Source organism: Mirounga leonina, unplaced genomic scaffold (genome assembly GCF_011800145.1).
Source record: "Mirounga leonina isolate KUSES-001 unplaced genomic scaffold, KU_Mleo_1.0 Mir_168, whole genome shotgun sequence".
NCBI lineage: Eukaryota > Metazoa > Chordata > Mammalia > Carnivora > Phocidae > Mirounga > Mirounga leonina.
The window spans coordinates 5,586,563-5,607,270 of NW_023270426.1; the positions used below are offsets into that span (position 1 = coordinate 5,586,563).

At 34.8% G+C, this 20,708-nt stretch overlaps 1 protein-coding gene across 6 annotated transcripts in view; it reads left to right on the forward strand.

Moving 5' to 3' along the window:
* The window catches only part of DMXL1 (Dmx like 1), a 134,396-nt gene that overhangs the window by 7,551 nt on the left and 106,137 nt on the right, over positions 1 to 20,708 (forward strand). For all 6 annotated transcript variants that reach the window (XM_035013968.1, XM_035013970.1, XM_035013973.1 and 3 more), the window contains exons 2-5: positions 8,095 to 8,220; positions 11,087 to 11,158; positions 13,916 to 13,994; positions 18,615 to 18,747. In XM_035013968.1, the coding sequence (XP_034869859.1) occupies positions 8,095 to 8,220; positions 11,087 to 11,158; positions 13,916 to 13,994; positions 18,615 to 18,747 (410 nt within the window). The remainder of the gene's footprint in view (positions 1 to 8,094; positions 8,221 to 11,086; positions 11,159 to 13,915; positions 13,995 to 18,614; positions 18,748 to 20,708) is intronic.

Sequence of the window (20,708 nt, forward strand, 5' to 3'; positions counted from 1 at the left end):
CCTTACATACTTTGGATATTAACTCCTTATCAGAGATGGTTTGCAAAATTTTCTCCCATTCTGTAGGTTGACTCGCTGTTTGTGCTTTTGGTGTCATATCAAAAAAGTCATACTAAGACCAATGTCAAGGAGCTTTTTCTCTGTGTTTTCTTCTAGGAGTTTTATGGTTTCAAGTCTTACATTTAAGTCTGTGATCCATTTTGAGTTGATTTTTATGTACAAAGTAAGATAAGGGTCCAGTTTTATTCTTTTGCATATGGATGTACAGTTTCTCAACACCATTTATTAAAGAGACTATCCGTTCCCCGTTATGTATTCTTGGTGCCTTTGTCGAAGATTAGTTGACCATATGTGCACAGATTTATGTCTGAGCTCATGATTCTCTGCCTTTTTTGTCTATGCGCCTGTCTTTATGGTAATAGCATGCTGTTTTGGTTACTATAGCTTTGTGATATAGTTTGAGATCAGGAAGTGTGATGGCTGGAGCTTAGTTCTTGCTCAAGATTGCTTTGGCTTTTTGGTGTCTCTTGTGGTTTCATATGAATTTGGGGATTTTTTTTTTTCCTGTGAAAAATGCCACTAGGATTTTGAGAGGGATTGCACTGAATCTGTAGATTGCTTTGGATAGTATGGACATTTAAACAGTATTCTTCCAATCTAAGAACACAAGATATTTTTCCATTTATCTGTGTCATCTTCAGTTTCTTTAATCAGTATTTTATAGTTTTCAATGTATAAGATCTTTCACCTTTTTAAAATTGTTAAGTATTTTACTTTTTGATGCTGTCATAAGTTGTTTTCTTAATTTCTTTTTTGAAAAATTCATTAACATATAGAAATGCAACTGATTTTTGTGTATTAGTTTCATATCCTACAACTTTGCTGAATTCATTTGTTCTAATTTTTTTATTTTTTATCTTGTGGTAGAGTCTTTAGGGTTTTCAATATATCTTGTTAAATGTAAACAGAAAGTTTATGTGTTTCTTTCCAATTTGGATGCCTTTTATTTTTTTCATGCCTGATTGCTCTGGCCAGGACTTTTAGTACTTTTGAATAGAAGTAATGAGAGTGGGCATCCTTGCCTTTCTCCTGATCTTACAGAAAAGCTTTCAGCTTTTCACCATTGAATATGGTGTTCATATTGTGGGCTTGCCATATAATGCCTATATTGAACTGTACTTGTATCTCAGGGATGAATCTCACTTGACTGTGGTGTGTAATCTTTTTAAGGTGCTGTTGAAATTGGTTTGCTAGTGTTTTGTTGAGGATTTTTGTATTTATGTCAACCAGGGATATTGGCTTGTAATTTTCTTTTCCTGTAGTGCCCTTATCTAGATTTCTGCTGGCCTTGCAGAATGAGTTTGAAAGTATTCCCTCTTCAGTTTTTTGGAAGACCCTGAGAAAGATTGGCATTAATCCTTCTTCAGATGTTTGGTAGCAATCACTGGTGAAGCCCTCTGTCCTTTCCCTCTAGTTTTAACTAGGTTTCAGTCTTAGTTGTGCCTCCTCCTGGCTCTGAGACTTGAGCCAATTACTCAGTCTATCAAAGCCTAATTTTCCTTAGCAGTAAAATGGGGTGAAGATAGTAAGTACTTCACAGAATTTGTTGTAGGGATTAAATGGGTTACCAATGAAAAGCACTTAGTATTGGCTTGTGGTATAGTGCCAAAGAGAAGAAAATAGGCCCGGAAGACTATAGTGAGTGAAAGATGAAAGAAAGCACAAAAAAGTGATTTTTGAAAACAATTATTTAGGTTTTAGATGTTTTCATTACTACATAGAAATAACTATTTAGAAATAATTTCAGGGGCGCCTGGGTGGCTCAGACAGTTAAGCGTCTGCCTTCGGCTCAGGTCATGGTCCCGGGGTCCTGGGATCGAGCCCCACGTCGGGCTCCCTGCTGAGCGGGGAGCCTGCTTCTCCCTCTCCCTCTGCCTGCTGCTCCCCCTGCTTGTACTCTCTCTCTAATAAAAAATAAAAAATCTTAAAAAGAAAAAATTTCATACCTAGAAAAAGTTACAAAATAAAAATAGTACAAGGAACACTCATATTCTCTTTACTTAGATTTGGCTATTGGCAATAATGTACTCCCATTTTCTTTATCATTTGTGCTCCCTGGACATGTGTGTGCCTACATAATTTTTTTTCTGAACACTTTGAGGATGTTATGTATGATATAATTCTTTACCCTTGAATACTTTAGTCTGATTTCCTGATAAGAGGAATATTCTGTTACATAATCACAGTATACTTACCTACTTCATAAATTTACATTGATAAACTTATCTAATGTATTACCCATGTTCAGGTTCTTTTGGTTGATATGACAATGTTCTCGATAGTGTTTTTAAGCCTTCCAGTACAAGATTCAGACTATGGGATTACATTTCGTTATTGTGTCTCTTTAGCATCATTTCTCTTTTTCTTTATTCGTTTCAACAGTGACATTTGAAGAATATAGTACTTCTCTCCCACTTTTAAAAAACAAACCTTTTCTCATTTCTCATTTGTCTGATATTTCTTCCTGATCAAATCGAGGTCTTGGCCAAAATTCTGCTTAGGTGATGTTGTGTCCTTCTCTAGGTATCCCATTTGGAGGTACGCGATATCTATCATTAGTGATGTTAATTTTGATGACCATTGAAGGTGTTGCCCAATTTCTCCATCGTGTAACAGATTTTTTTTTCTCCTTACAACTAATAAGCAGTGTGTGAGAGAGGCTTTTAAGACCGTGCATCCTCATCATAATTTTCCCCTAGATTGACTATCCACCGATGATGATTCTTGCCTGTTTTTTTTTTAAAGCACCTTCTTCCTGGTCTAACAGGGTATTCTATGCCCCTACTTGTAGTCACCCTGCTCCAGTGCTGTAATGCCCTGGTTTCTTTTAGTAGAGAATGCTATTAGAGGACAAGATCAAGGTGCTAAGTGATCTCATTGCTACTGAAATGTCTGTTGCTTGGCCTTTTCATTGGACAGAACTAGCGCGTATACACATGTATATGCATATAGCAGGCTAGCATGCATATACATACACATATACAAACATGTATTTACATGTGTACATGGAAATACGTGTATTTTGGAAAACATGATTTTATACCAGTATTTCCAATTCCATAACAACCTTACTTGACTCTGTTGTGTCTTTCCCCATTTTATATCTTTGTTCCTTTTCCTTACACAGTGAGATCCTTGGCTCATTTGCTCAGTTCTGTAATACATATAAAATCGTTTCAGAATTGCATGGTCCATACCACTGTAATTAAAAAACAACCTACAAAAACCATTCAGGATTTGCTTATACTTCTCCCCACCCTGCCTATGAGATAATAGAAAATATATGGATTGGTCTCTGTCCCCAGTTTCTGGCACAGAATTCCAGAAGCTCTTTAAAATTCCTAAGTGATAAGAACATTAGGAGCATAGCTTGTTATAATATTTGGTTCTTTTTTTATTATTTAAAAGATTTTTTAGTAATCTCTGTACCCAGCGTGGGGCTTGAAGTTAAAACCTCGAGATCAAGAGGTGCATGCTCTGCAGCCAGGTGCCCCCTAATATTTGGTTCTTGACCCTGGGTCCTGTCACAGTTCCTGAAACCCTTGTAAATGCCTAAGTTATAAGGGTATTAGGAGCAGCTTTTGTTCTAATGAGGCAAATCTGGGTAGGCACCTGGATGGCTCCTGGGATGGTCACTAGACAGATCAAGCCAAGTTTAGAAGCTTGGTATTTTGAGCCCCACTTCCCATTCTCCAGAGACTAGAGAGGGATTGGAAATGGAGTTAATAATTGATCATGGCTGTGTGAGGAAGCTTCCATGAAATCCCAGCAGTATGGCGCTGTTGGGAGCTTCCGGGTTGGTGAACATATCCATGTACCCGGAGAGTGATACACCCAGCTGTATGGGGACAGAAGCTCCTGTGCTTGGGACCCTCCCAGATCTCGCCCTGTATGTCTCTTTACTAGTTATTCTTCTGTATTCTATATCATATCTTTTAATAAACTGGTATTTGAGTTTTGTGAGCTGTTTTAGCTAAAAATCAAATCCAAGGGAGAGGAGGTCATGGGAACCTCTGATTCTGTAACCAAGTTGGATGAAGTTATGATTAATCTGGGGTCCCACTACTTGAGATTAGCATCTGAAGTGTAGAACAGTCTCAGTTAAGACTGAGCTCTTAACCTGTGGGATCTGACACTATCTTCAGGTAGATGGTGTCAGAATTGAGTTAAATTGTCAGCTACCTAGTTGGTGTCACAGAATTGTTTGGTGTGGTTAAAAGACCCCACATCTGTTGTCAAGTGTTGTGGATGCGGTGGTGTCAGAGTAAAGGAGAAACATGGGAGGTGGACTAGTTTTTTCCTTTTCACTGCCCAAGACTGAAAAATGGGGTCAGATTCTGTGTTCATAAGTTACTTAGTTCCTTTGGCCCTTCTTTCTTTTGGTGTGGGTATGTATTCATTTGAAATGTACTTAGTTCCTTTGTTTCACTATACCCTCCCCCACTCTGATTGATTTAAGTCTTTGAATATGCATTATGTCAATATGTTTTCAAATACCGTTTTTTCCTGTATCTCTTCCACTTCATCCTACCCACCTTTGTAGGTAATCAACTTTATTGTTCCCTAGTTTCATCCATCCTGTGTTTTTTATTGTAATAAACAGATCCATGAATGTTTTATTTTCCTTGTCCCTTATCCAAAAAATGACATATATGTCCTTTTGTACTTTGCTTTTTTTCACTTAGTAGTATCCCATAGAAATCACCCCATGCCAGTCATAGATGGCTTCCTTCTTATTTTTACAGCTATATGATACTCCATTGCAGGTATGTACTATAGCTTATTCAGCTAATCTCCTATACACAGCAGGCTTTTTAAGGAGATACATTTACAAATTTTTAAAAATGATTAAGAAATAGAACGTAATGCAAATATGGTTTGAGTCTTTAGTGCATCCTGTGTTTAATTATACAATCAAATAAACTGTAAAAATTTAAGCTCTGTAATGAAGAATACCAGAAGATCTTTATTCTAACCCCTAGCATGATAGCTCATGAAGTGTAGACTACAGTTGGTTCTATCCCTTTTTTCTCCCATATAGTAGTTTATTGTCATCCATTAGTTATAACTCTAAAAGAAAAAGTGAGGACTGAAAGAGAGATATTCCAGATAAGATCAGTCATTTTCAGTTGATTTGAAGTTTACCAAAACTAGAGAGAGAAAGCTTTGTATGTTTTAGTACTGTCACTGAGAGAAAGTCAAATGACAGGCCGTACTCGTGTAATACAGCTGCAGCACAAGAACAAGGGTAATTCAGAACTGGGTTAATCTTGGAATGATCAAGGGTTCATTGTATAATAAGTTGGTATCTTCCTCTCTGTAGGGCTGTGTTTATTTCTGGGATAACTCTGCATTTCTCAACTCTGCAGATGTTTAGTACTTGTATTAAACAGTAATTTTGTGAGGAACTTCAGGATTAGTATGAACTTAATTCAGGAAAATTTAGAGTTGTAGTTGACAAAAATAGTTGCTATACAATATCTGAAAGTAGGCAGACAATTTTAGGTATGGCAAAAGGAAAGCAGAGTTATGAAGACATGTTTAAAAAAAATATATATGTATATGTATATATATATATATATTTTCCAGTTAATGGAACTAAAATTTTTTGTTTAATGAGTAGGAAATCTAAATTGTAAACATTTATAATTTGACACAATGTTTTGGGATACAGTGACTATTGGTATTTTATCAGAATTTAATATTGAGGGGAAAAATCAGTTTCTAAAATATTAAGATGTTTAGAGTATTACAAATGAAAATTTTTCTTAAATTAGTTTTTGGAATTTATTCTTGCTCATAGTCTTGTGACAAGCCTTGTGATCCCACTGTGGATATTTATATAGGTGAGCAGACCATCATGAGATTTTTTGTTTGTTTGTTTACTGAGCCAATTTTCTCCACTATATGACGCCAGTAGAACCAGACTTGATTGTCCCTAATTCCTTTTTGGAAAATTCTTGGCAAGGATACTTAACTAGGGAAGTCCTTATGGTGTCATACAAACAGCACTAGATCAAGAATCAAAAGAGATCAAGATTCTGAAGCCCACTCTGCCGCTAAGAAGTTATGTCAGCCTATTTTAGGTCTCATTTTCTTGTCTGTAATGTGAGCAGATTTATTTGTATGATCTCTCAAATACCTTTCCAAATATTTTTTGCTGGCACGTACAGAAACATTTTGGCTTTGTCAAAAATTAAGGTCATAAAGTATAAATTATTATTTTCTACATTAAGGTGTATGTGCAGGTGCAAAAGTGGTGAGAAAGTAAATAATTACTAATACTTTTTTTGAACTTATTTTTGGATGGGAAAAAGTTTGTGATAGATGTTTTATTGTCAGTGTCATACTTCATGGTGGCCTATATAAGTAAATTCCAGGAAGACAGCCACGAAGAAACTTCTGTGATCTAAGAAATTAGGGAAAAGGATACAAAAAGAATTCTGGTTGGAAGAGTTCTGCTAATTGTGAAGTTCAAAAAGAGCTATAAAATGCTTGCTAACAAGCCTTGAACTATACCTTTTTATTTGTTTGGTTATGGTGGCTGTTTTTGAAGTTAAATACTTCATTTATTCCATAGGTATTTATAAAGAAGCCCCTTCATTTAGAATTGGAGGATAGAGCAGAGAGCAAGATACACTTGAACCCTATCGTTTTGTTTTGTAACTTGCAACAATGAAAATGGATAATAAGCAAGATACTTACAAATTGTGTTACCTCCTATGAAGAAGAATAAATAGTAATGTGATGGAAAGTAATGAGAGAGAGAGAGAGAGAGAGAGAGTGTGTATGTTTGTGTGTGTGCGTGCGCACGGTTGGGAATTAAGACCTGAATGTTGAAAAAAAGCTAGCTAGACAAAGACCAGGCAGAAGAGAAGTAGATAAAACACAGTAAGGTAGAAAAAGATTGATACACCCCAGGACAAAGAAAGGCAGTGTAGGGACAGGGCCAATGGAGGGATGGAAAGAGTAGCTTGAGGTGAGTTTGGAGAATTAGGACAGTAAGGGCATAGAACCATGGTAGGGAGTTGATTTTATTCCAAGTGCAATAGGTAAACTATCAGGGGGTTTAAGCAGGACAAATTACTTGCTTTAATAAACATTTTTAAAAATATTTATTAGGGGCGCCTGGGTGGCTCAGTTGGTTAAGCGACTGCCTTCGGCTCAGGTCATGATCCTGGAGTCCCGGGATCGAGTCCCGCATCGGGCTCCCTGCTCGGCAGGGAGTCTGCTTCTCCCTCTGACCCTCCCCCTCTCATGCTCTCTCTCTCTCTCTCTCTCATTCTCGCTCTCAAATAAATAAATAAAATCTTTAAAAAAATAAATAAAAATAAAAAAATAAAAATAAAAATATTTATTTATATTAGAAAGACTGAGAGCAAGAGAGATCATATGGGGGGAGGGAGAAGCAGACTCGCCGCTGAGCAGGGAGCCTGATGTGGGGCTCGATTCCAGGACCCTGAAATCATGACTTGAGCCAAAGGCAGACGTTTAACCGTCTGAGCCACCCAGGCTCCCCTTTAATAAACATTTTTTAAAGTTTACTCTTTTCGGGGTGCCTGGCTGGCTCAGTCAGTAGAGCATACAACTCTTGATCTTGGAGTCATGAATTTGAGCCCCACATTAGATGTGGAGTCTACTTAAAAAAAAAAAAAAAGCATGACTGTATGACTGTGTGTGGAAAGGAATTAGAGGGAAGCAAGAATGGAAGCAGTCAGACTATTAATAGTAGTGGTGGAAGGAGATGGTGGTGGCTTAGACAAGAGCAGTAGCATTTAGTGGAGGTGGAAGAAGTGAATATTTTGCAGATGGGACTGACTGCATTTGCTGATGGGACTGAACATCAGAGGTAAAGGAAATATTCTCAAATACTAGACATTTTTTTTAAAAGGGATACTTAAAATTGCTCTGTTAAAACATAATACTTAGTTACAACAATATTTAATGCTAGTATTCTACCTGATAAATACTTTGACAAGTTTATCCTTTTTATTTTATTTTTTCCTTTTTTATCCCCCCCCCCCCCTTTTTTAGGCTTATGCATCTGGATGTGACATTGTTATACTGGGAAGTGATTTTGAAAGATTACAAATAATCCCAGGAGCTAAACATGGAAATATTCAAGTAGGATGTGTAGACTGCTCAATGCAACAAGGCAAGGTTTGTAATCTTGTAATGTGAGATTTGTTTTGAATATGGTTTTTGTCAGGATTTCCTATTGAATTTGAAGCTTGCTTTGTTTCAAGGACAATGTAGCTACAAATTTCTTTGGCTGTCTAAGATGCACCATAAAGAACAAAACTCCTGACTCTCTCAGATGTGTCTTAGAGATTGTCAGGAAGTCTGCTCTTACATAATTTCAAAATACAGCATAATCTTTTTCTGTGAGTTGATAAAGAAGTATTAACTGTAGAACAGGTTTAAAGCTTACTTATTTAAAAATTGAAGAAAAGGAATGACAAACCTTCAATCTATTTGCAAATAAACTACTGAAGAGAAATCATTTGTTAGAGTCATTCTTTCTCTGTACAGGTATCTCCTTGTAATTTCTGGATAAACTTTGTACTGAAATGGAGTCCAGCTCTTCTAAAGTGCATAGTTTTTTATTAATTTATTCCAAGTCTGTAAAATTAATTTATTCCAAGTCTATAAGAAAAATGAAAAATTTTGTTTGGACTTTTATTTGCATATAAAAAGTAACAAGTAACCTTGAAAGTAGAACAGCAACAACAACAACAGAATCAGGCTGTGATTCTGTATCAGGTGAAGTACAGTTCTGTGTAGTAGCAGAATTGGTAGAGTCATGGCTAGTAGGCAGCATAGTGTAAAGCTGCATATAGCACCATGGAGACACGGGTAGCCAGGCCTGGGCATGCTTGTAGCTAGACTGGGCTCAACTTTGCAAATTTACTTAATTTTTTGCTGGGTATTTAAATATATTACTGCACTATATGATTGCACTGGAACATTTTGTGTGAGGAATCAAATGGGCCCAATCTTTTTTTTTTTTTTAATCTAATCATTTCTAATGAACCTGCCAGTCTGAGAAGTTACCTCTTAGTACCTAGTTTGGTGGTACTTATGGTAAAATGAGTTTTGGCTCTTACCATCTTTACCTGTTTTTTGGACTACTATATTACTCCTGTGTCCCTTCCCTTTACAGTTACAAGTGTCTCTCATCTGTCTTTCTTTTGTTCACATCTTTAATTCTCACTATATTACAAAAATGATTTTTATTATGGAATGTTGAAAATCCTTGAGACTTCCAGGAACCCTCTTCTCTTCATGTTTGTTTGATATCCAGCTCTATAGTTCTGTAATCTTCATTATTGTATTAAAACTTGCTTATAACATCTACACTCACATAAGCCTGGCTATGTTGGAAATCCCATTTAATAACTTTAAATATGAGTTATGTTTTCATGATAACCTAGATTACATGACAGTCCAGATTAAAATAAACAGGTCATTTGGTTCATAGTCATTTTTTTTTCTTCTAAAGATTTTATTTATTTATTTGAAAGAGAGAGAGAGCACAAGCAGGGGGAGTGGCAGAGGAAGAGGGAGAAGCAGACTCCCTGCTGAACAGGGAGAGGGCCACCCATAGCAGGGCTCCATACCAGGACCCTGGGATTATGACCTGAGCTGAAAGCAGACACTTAACCGACTGAGCCACCCAGGCATCCCCTATAGTCATTTTCATAAAGGGCAGATTTCCTTTGTGTCACAGATATTCATACAAATAAATGACTTCTCGCCATATCAGGAAGAAAGTTTGCAGGTTATGATACTTGGAGATTTCTGTTGGCCTTTAAGAAGGAAGTGCTGCCTGATACCGTAGACATCCAGTATTTTAGCATTACTGGTTTTTTTTCTCTGAAGGACTTAATTAATTTTCATGAGAAAATTCATCTGCATTTCTCTTATTCATTTGCTTAAAAACATTCTTTGCATCCCTTTACCTTGGGAAAGTTCAAATTGTTCACCTTGGCATGAGACCCTGTACAACCTGGCTTAGATCTGCCTTTTTGGACATATGTACATCATTCTGTTAGAAGGGACACTCTGTTCCATCTCAGCTGGTAGTCACCTCTAGGTGTACATTGCCTCTTCTTCTAATCTTTGCACTTGTGTTCAATAACTTGTGTTATGCCCTTTTTCTACAATTGAATATTCACTGCTCTTTGAAGTCTGACCCACTCTTAAAAGCCCAAACTAAATACTCCCTCCCAGACTGACTCCGTACAGATGATTTCTCAGAACAATTAAAAATAGCCATTGAAAGTTTTTTCCATTACATCCTCGTTCCTTACCCCCTTCTTCTCAAGATTATATTCTCTTATTTTTATCCCTTATACATTTTTGTATCTATCAGTCTTCATTTCTGATATTTCCTTGTTCTTCATTGTGGCTCACCCAAGCTATTAATAGTAGCCACCTTATAAAACAGAGCCATTGATTGAAAGAGTAAATTCTAAAGATACTCAGATAAAATAGAGTATTGAAAAAAAAATTTCTTAGAGCATTCACAAAGGAATAGATCTAAGTTTTATTTTTAAAAAGCTAAATACACGGTGACAGAATTGTCAACTTTGAAGACAGATAAGCTAGAAATGGATTAAGTCCTATCTAATTTCCACTTGACAAGGAATATAACAATACATTTTTTTCTATGATGAAGGGAATTAATATTTACCATGTATCTTATAGGTAATTATATATAGATGCTTTACAGTTTTTGTTTTAATCCTCAAACTGATTCCATTAGGATTATAGTATTATGCATATTATAAATATAGATAGAGACGCTAAGGTATAGAGAGATTAACTTGCTGGTTACTGAGTAAGTGATAGTACTGGAATTCTGACTCAGGTATGGTGGTCTCTTAAAAATGATATTCTCAAATATAAATGAAATTGTGTGGGGGGGGCTTATTTTAAGTTGTACTATTAATTTCTTTTGCTCTTTTGATTCATAAGTAAGTTAACATATCCATAAGTTTTCTTTCTTTTTTCTTTTTATAAGATTGCAGCATCCTATGGAAATGCTATCTCTGTTTTTGAACCAGTTAACCTACCGAAGCAAAAGAAAAATTTGGTCAGTAATTTATCATTTTTCTTTTAGGAATTGAAATGTCTTGAGTATTAAAAGACACTATTTTTAAGAGTACAAAATCAGAGTGATCATCAGATAAATTGTATAAATTATACCATGATTAAAAGATAGATGTTAAATGCCACTTCCATATTTAAAATATGTTTTAAATCTTAGATTGAAACAGAAGTAAATCAAATTGTGTTGATGAATTATATGTGTTTTTTTTGTCTGACATTTTTCTTTTATAATAAGTATTTGAAGAGTCACAACCTTAAGTTCAGTAGTTAATTATTGCTAATGGCAAACACCATTATCTAGTGAAGGGTGGCACTTTGTTTTCGGTTTTTATTATCTACTTTTATATAGTTGTTATGCTTTTTCTTAAGTATTTTGTTCTTAAAATTACATGTTTTAATTGCAGAGTCTTAATGTACCTTCAGGACTTTTTTTTTTTTGGCCCTTATTGTATCATGTAATATAACTGTTAACAGGTCAATAAGTGTTTTTCTTTATGAAGAAACTATATTCAGAATTAGTTCTGAAAGCTGGTTAAAACAATAGTTTATAAATACTAGATTTCTTGGGTGCTTTAATGCTCTAAATATAATAGATCAGGTTATTTTACCCATTTCTACTGAAGGTTAAACTGGTGATTTAAACCATAAGAAAGAGGATCAGCGTAGTATGGTCTTAAGAACGTTATCTTAGGAGCCATAGGACTGCTTTCTTTCTTTCTCTGCTGCTTTCTAGCCATTTGATCCTAAGCCAGTTAGTCTTACGAGGCCCTTTGCTCAATTCTGAAATTGGTTAATAGCTATTCATTCTTCATGGGAATACTGGAACAATGACATGATGTCAAAAACTGTGCAGAAGTATGTTCACTATAAATAATTATGTTTTAATAATATACATATCTTTATATCTTTTAATATTTTTCATTTCATTTTCACTTAGCTCATTAGTATCTTACAAATTCCCTCTGTTTTAGTATGACAGCTGTTTTTGTTTTTGTTTTTGTTTTTATAAATAAGACAGCAGAGACCCAAAGAAAATTAGTTGGTTGACCATTGGAATAGCTGATGAGCCACAGAACTAAGTAAAACCAGCTGTATTGATTCCTGAGTGTGAGCATTCTTTTCCCTACCTTATGTAAATGAAAACATTTTCTCTAGGTTAACTAATGCTCATTTTAAAATTTCATGGAAAGAGAGTCCACAGCCCTCCCCTGATTTATATTTGTGTTGTGTATTACCTAATGAATCCAATATTAGAGGTCCTGATAACCTATGAATTTGTAATTGATAGTAGTAGAAATAAGTGATTGCTGTGCTCAGAATGATGTATTTCAAATAGTACTTAAAAATATTTATTGAATGAGGTAGCTGACTTTTAAAAAAGAGGTTTGGTTTTTGCCCATTTTCTCATGTACTAAATAAAATTGTTTAATGTAATGCTAAAAAGTGAGTGAGAAGAGGCTGGTTTATTAGTAGGCAGCACTGACTTTGCAGAAAGGGTTAAACAAAAAAAAAGCTTGATGAATAAGGGGAAAACTGGATCAAATGGAAAAATGGACTTGGAAGGTACACAGAATCTGTAATTTCTGGGTCTACCCAGAGAATCTGTAGATTCTCATAAAAAAGACACTATTTCCTTTCCTGTATACATTCTAGAATATTCTTTTAAGGTGGTGATTCTTTATGAGAGGAACACTTCAGAATCACTGGTTGGACCATGTGTCCAGATCCTGCCTTGGGAATTTCTGTATCTGTAGGTGTGGGGTTGTGACTAGGCACTTCTATGTCTAGTTCTGGAGAGGGTTCTGTTGTACACTATGATTAAGAGCCATTCCTGCAAGGCAGTGTTTCATAAAAGCATATTCTGCAGACCACCTGTATCAGAATCACCTGGGGTGTTCATTTAAAGTACAATTCCTCATTCTGGGTTTTTTGAGCCTGAACTTTTGGATACGTGCCTCAGAACATATCCAAAACATCTCAGGTTATTGTACTAAAGTATGAGAAACATTACATTAAAAGATTGTTTATGGGTCTCAGTCTTTTAGAGGTTAGTGAAATCAACTTAGTAGGCCACAGCCTGAATTTAAAAGAAAAGGAAGTAAAATGAAAATGATAGAGTGCATCACATGTAGTAAGGGTAAACTTAGATCGCATTTATTATGTGTGTGTATGTTTTGGGTCCCCTCGCAACATATATTTCTTACTGGTTTACAGGTAAAAACTTTTGAAAAAATGTTGCTTTAACGAATGAAAAAATCTTAAATTATATAATATGGAAGTATTACATTTTGTAATCTGAGTTTTCATACGTACTTTTTGATCTCAGGTGAGGATGAAACATTAAAAGAGAAGGAAGCCTCAGATAGCACGGACACAGACACATTTAGAATTAAACCTTTGTAACTATAATAATATAAGGTAATCGTAATTTTTAAAATCTGAGGTTAACGAGAATGTTGTCCAAAGTGGCATATACTTACTGGATGTTTGTGTTGAGACAGACTTTTGGACCTCCAGGAATGGGTATTCATTCTCTCACTAATCTCTTCCATCACATATTTCTTATTATTCTCAACTAAACTGAACATTTTGTTCCCCATTAAAAATGACTGCATGGTCACTTGTACCTCAAAAAAATGGCTTCATGTATTACTAAGAAGAATAAGCATGAATGTATGTATTTGATATAGAAAAGCTGCCAATAATAATTGACTAAATGAGTTTTTTACTTTAATTTTAGGAATTATATAGTCAATGGCAGAAAAGTGGCCAATTTTTTCTGGAATCAATAGCACACAACATAACTTGGGATCCTGCAGGTAAGAAATGGATTAACTGAAATGAAATATCACTTGACTAGGCTGTTTCTTTTATTACTTTCCTGTATTTCAGTTCTGCTTTGTGTGAGATTGTGGGGAATAAAAAATAAGTAAAACATCATGTTCTTTTAGAGCTTATACTGAAATGAAGACAAATATTGACTGCAATACCTATTGTTTTGGGAAAGAGACTTTAATTCTCTCTGGAGAATCAAAGTTTCATTGAAGAGGAGCTTTTTGACCTGCAGTTAGGTAGATGTTAACATTGAGAATGGGGATAGATGGGAGGAGAGAAAAAGAAGTGAATTCTAAGAAGAGATAATGTGTGTATATATCACTTACATATTTCTGCACTAAAAAAAAAATCCCAAAGCCATTTTTACTAATCTACTGCAGTGAGCAAAGGCACAGAGAAAGAAAGCATAAGGTACATTCTCTTAACGCTTAGGACTTCATTGAGGCTGGAGTGAGTCTGGTGATAAGGAGATAAGACTGCTGCATATTATGGAAGGCCTTTAAAGTTATGCTAAGGTATTTGAATTTAATTCTTTTTGACTATCCAGAAAAATATTATAGGTTTTGAAAGTGGCTCGTGATAAGCTAAGATTTATGGTTTTGTACGATTTTTCTGGTAGCAGTAAGTTGGAAGGAACAGGAGGATAAAATTTATAATTATTTATAATTACCTTTGCACAGTATGCATTCACAGTAATCTGAATGAGAAATAAGAATTTATTTGAGGACCTTTAATGTAATAGGTGCTTAATTAATGTTGAATGACTAATGAAAGGAGTGCAGAGATATGAAATGCATTTAGGCGATAGAATTGACATTACTTGACAGTTGGATTTTAGAGTATTTTGAGAATATCTGTGATCACAAGAGGAAGTGTGATATGTAGGAGTTACAGATAGTGGAACATAGGTTTTGTTTGGACATGTGGAATTTGACAGGCTTACATAGCGTATAGCAATAACCAAAATATAGAAATTTCTTTTTTTTTTTTTAAAGATTTTATTTATTTATTTGACAGAGACAGAGATAGCGAGAGCAGGAACACAAGCAGGGGGAGTGGGAGAGGGAGAAGCAGGCTTCCCGCGGAGCAGGGAGCCCAGTGTGGGACTCGATCCCAGGACCCTGGGATCATGACCTGAGCCGAAGGCAGCCGCTTAACGACTGAGCCACCCAGGCGCCCCAAAAGATAGAAATTTCTAGAATACAAGAAGTTATCTTTGAAACATAGAAGCCATAGTTTGGATAAGATAGCTTGCATCTTAATATAGTAGATGAACTGGCTGAGAAAAAAATATTTAGAAAACAAAGTTCAGAACCCTTGGAAATTATTTTAGAAGATAAAAGATTATCTTTGAGATACTTTTTAAAAAAAATCAGTGTTTTAAAATGTTTTTTCTTATGTAAGGATGTACGATTGATGCCTCCTAGCCGGTGACGTACATGTATATTTTATGCATACAGTGGAAAGAGATCAGACATGGGTTCAAATTTAGCATGTAGTTTAGTACAGCAGTTTATGTATAACTCTACTAGATAGTGAGACTTATGTCCCAGATAATGCCTGTTTCTCCATTGATTATTAATAGTGTCACCTTCTGCTCTCAAAAAAGTTCCTATTTGGATGATACATGTTATTCTGTTATAGCACAACATTCTATTGTAATTATTTGTTTACATGGTTTAAATTTTTTATTAGACAAGGGCTGAGATTCTAGTTTATTCAGCATTTTCTTTATCTTTGAGGGGCCATTATATTAGGCTTTCAATAGGTGTTCATATATTTGACTATAAGTTTTATGATCATGAAGAAATTACTTAACAGATCAAGAATGGTTAATTCACTTGTAAATTAAGGTAATATCTATTTCACAAGCTGTTTTTAATGATCAGATATGTCAGTGTATTTGAAAGTCCTTGGTAAATGATTAAGAGCCCTATTTAAAAAAACATAGTGTTAGCAAGTGAACTAGCTATTTGAAGTGTCATATTTATAACTGTAATAAAAACATTTCATGTTAGAATTAAATGGTATTTCTTTAATAATAACATAATAGTTGCTTGGAAATTTTGTACCTTTGGTCTATCAGTAATAATGCTTTGGAGGATAATATTAATGTTAAATTCCTCTGTCATCATTACAGAGTTATATCAAAAGATAATTACCTATTTTCCTAACTATCTAGTAGTGACTTGACAACAGCTCATGACCATTCTCTCTTTATTATGACTAAGTTAAAATTCACATAAAAGTTTATTATTTTTCTTTCAATAATCAAAAAGTTTAAAATTTAATGGTTTGGTTAAGAAATGGGTTATTGTAATAAATATTTGGAAGCAATTAGTATATTATTTTTGCAAGTGAACTTCAATTATTTATAAACAGATTTTAAATATTTTAAGTGAAGTATTAGTATTTTGGTTTTGATCGATACTTAACTATGTGCCAGGTATTGGGATATAAAGAAATTTTTTCAGATGATGCTACTAAATTGACTCTAGTGCCTTTGTGTTTGCTCCTGATCCACTACCGCATCTGGCTTAAATCATAAGATTTTTCTCTTTAAGACTTTTTATGCTTTGTTTCCCTACTTTATTATTCATACCTCTGCCCTTTGTGTTCAAGTCAATATACTGTACCATACGTTAGCTATTTTTGTATCATTTCATAACTGGGATTAATCATTTTGTATTCTGTATTAATTTCTTAATCCTTCATGGTATACCTTAAGTTCAGCTTCAGTTTATGTTAAAGAAAATTTGTAAAAACCAAACTCATGAATACAGCGGTGAGATTGGCAGTTGCCAGAGGCAGGAATGAGGAGTGGATGAAATACATGAAGAATGGGGGTTAAAAGGCACAAAATTCCAGTTATAAAATAAATAAGTCCTGTGGATGTAATGTACAGCATGGTGACCATAGTTAACAATACTTAATTGTATATTTGAAAGTTGCTAAGAGAATAGATCTTAAAAGTTCTTGCATCACAAGAAAAAAAGTTGTAACCAGTGTGTGGTGATGGATGTTAACTAGATTTTACTGTGCTGACCTTTTTGCAGTATATGCAAAATCAGATCATTATGTTGTACACCTGAAATGAATACCATGTTATATGTAAGTTATATCTCAAGTTAAAAAAACTTGTGTCATTATGCTAAACAGTGTAATAATAACCGAATGTAAATGGAATGTCTCATTGGTGCTTTCTAGCTGTTCATGAGACTTTCTGTCGAGTTGCTACTATTTATTGAGCTTCTGCTAAGTGCCTAGCCTGTGCTAGATGGGTAATACATATTATAGCTAATCATTACAGCAACTCTATACACACTTCTGATTTTATAGATGAGAAGAAAATGGAGGCTCAGAGTTTGTTCCACTAGATCAAATTCACATGACTAATTAAGTGACTTATTTGGGATTTAGACACAGGGATTTCTGATCTACATTTGTGTTTTGTCACCGACCCACTTTTGAAATAAAGTGATCTTTCCAGAGAGACACAAATCCACAGGCCTTAATTGCCAAAGCGAATGCCTTACTTACTTTGAACTTTTTGACCACAGATATGTCTCTTCCTTTCTTGTTTTTGTTGGGATGACAACACAGCCTTCTCCTCAGTTACCCAAGTCATAAGTTGAAATCTGTCCTTGAAGCCTCTTGTATCTCCTGTTTTTTAGTTGGTGTCAAGCCTTGAAAATTCTGCTTTTGAAATGGCTTTCAAATTCTTGCTTCTTATTTTCATATTTGATTCAGATCCTCATGATTTCCTTTGTGTGTTATAGTCAGTTAACCAGGTTTCCCTGTGTTTTTGTTTTCCCTAATCTCATCTATCTCTAGTCTTAATTTTTAAAAAAGAATCTTTACCTTTCTTTGTGTACTGGAGCCTTTGAAAGCATGGTGAAAATTTTGGGTTACCTCTCTAGAAAAATGTACATGCTATACAGATAACTTTTGCATATTATCTCAGCAGAGGGAGGTTTACAGGCCTCTTCAGGTCCATCTTTTGATATCCCCCCACCCCAGTTCAGACCCCTTGTTCTAAAATACAGATCCACTTATGTAACCCCCACACACTTAAAGCTCCCAACTATCTATAACAGAGCCCAAATTCCTTATAAACTTCAAAAATGCTTTATAGTCTGACCCCAGAAACTTTTCCAACCTTACTTCTTTTTCCAAGTCTACTGTGCACTTTATTCTGTAGCCATAAACCAGATTATGAATCATTCTTGGGGATATATTTGAACTTTCATGACTTCACGTCTCTCTTTACATGTCTCTACCAGAATGTGAAGTCATCATGAAAAAGGACAGCACTTCATTTGTCATTGTATCCCTCCCAGTGGCTAGTGCAGTGCGTGGTACAAAGAAGATGCTCATTAAATGTTTGTTAAAGCAGAGATTATATGACCTAGTCCCTTTTTTCCCAAGGTGCTCCAACAAAATTAAAATACAGCCTCCTTCCCTCTCCCCCAAATCTTTTGTTATTTAACTTTTCTTAGAAGTTGTGTTATTTTTATAGTATTATATGAAACTCTCTTGACCATGTGACTTAACTCACTAATTAAATACCTAAATAATGGTGAATAATATATATATATTTTTAGGCAATCGTCTTTTAACTGGTTCTAGCTGTTTGCAACTGTGGTCCAATGCTAACTTGGAGAAACCATCTGAAGATGAAAATCCAGATAAAACAGATCTTAATTTGGGGGACTGGAGATGCATTTGGCATTGCAAGTAAGCAATTAATTAGGGGATTAAAGTGACAAACCTGTTCCTGGTGGGTTTTATTATAAATGCCTTTTAGTTTGTGTAAAACTACACTAACATGGAAGTATTAATTTTTTATTCTGTGATAGGTCTTTTCTTATATACAGAGGATGCACTATTTCCCATGTTCTACAGATGCAATTTTTTTAATTGTTGAATAAAACACCTGGAAGGATACATAAGAAACTTGTTAAACCTGTATGATTATCATTAAATAGAAACTTGCTGAATTACACAAAAGGAGACAGAGACACTTTCCATGCTTTTGACTAGAAGTTTTTCTTTTGTGAAGAAGTGTATTTTTCCCGTTACTTTATAGATTGAACATAATCCTTGTCAAAATTCCATTGGAATTTCTACTTTTGAGCATGGTTTTAAATTTCTTTTAAAAGGTTAAATATGGGAAAATCAGGGAAACTGAAAGAAATAAAAAAAATGAAGATAGCATAGTAAAATGAATTCTAAAGCTAGAGCTGGTCAAGCAGTTAGTTCTTGATGTAGGAACAGATTAGGGTCCAGGATTAGACACAGTTACACAGGGAGATTCCGTATATAAGGTGTCATTTTACATCATGGGGCAAACTTGGTATCTCTGTGGAGAAGAAAATGAAATTAGAGTCCGTTTCATACCTGACACCACAATAAGTGTCAAAAGAAGGAAACATTGAATTTCTATACAATGAAACAAATAACTAGGAGAAAATACAGGTAAATTTTCGTAATTTAGAATTGCAGTGTCCATCATGGTAGCAACTGGTGACATACCACTTTTGAGCACTTGAAATGTGGCTGGTCTGAATTAAGATGTGCCATAGTATACAACACACACTGGGTTTCAAAAACTTAACACAAAGGAAAACAATTTAAAATATAGTTATTTTTTTAATTGATTATATGTTGAAATGGTAATATTTTTGGTATATTAGCTTAAGTAAAATAATTTATTATTTTTTTAAGATTTTATTTATTTGACAGAGAGTGATCGAGAGAGGCGAGCGCGTGCAGAGCGAGAGGGAGAAGCAGGCTCCCTCACTGAGCACAGGCTCTGGGCTGGATCCCCAGGACTCCAGGATCATGACCTGAGCCGGAGGCAGACGCTTAACCAATTGAGCCACCCAGGCTCCCCTTAAATAAAATAATTTCACCTGTTTCTTTTTACTTTTTAAAAATGTGGCTACTAGGAAATTTAACATTTGGTTTATGTTCTATCACTACTGCATGAAAAATGCTGCCTTAGATTAGGGAAAGACTTTCTAGGTACAATGCCAGAACTAGAAACTGAAAGGAAGGGAAAGGAAAACATCAATAGTTGTGACCATATCAATAAAAATTTCTGTAAAGCAGGGAAACTAAAAAGTTGGGAAATATTTGCAATTTGGAGTTCATGCCTTTTTTAAAAGGAGGTCTTAAAAATTAACTAGAAAAAAACATGGTAAACAAAAATGGACAATGAAGAGAAAAATTGTAAATGATAGTACATATGAATAATAGCAAATTAACTAAGAGTTGATGGACCTCACTCAAAATCAAGAAGTGCAAAATATCCAGAAATAATAGGATGAATAATATCCATTATTAGCGAGTGAGGTACTTTTATATTCTGTTAATAAGGGAATGCAATTGGTATTTTTCTGTAGAGCAATTTGGAAGTATGAATCGACAGACTTAATTTTTTTTTATACCCTTGAGTTACTAACTCCAAGATTCATTCGTTCATGCAGCAAATATTTGCTGAATGTTTATCATGTTTCAGGCAGTGGTAAAAGTGCTTAGAATATAGCATTGACCAGGCAGGGATAGAGAGACTATAAACCAGTAAACCTGTATGACAATGTTAAATGCCATTCTTCCTGAGTCAGTTTTATATGAAACAGTAATAAAATACATTGGATACCAAAGTGAGAGTAGGGCAGACCTGGTAGAGAGTT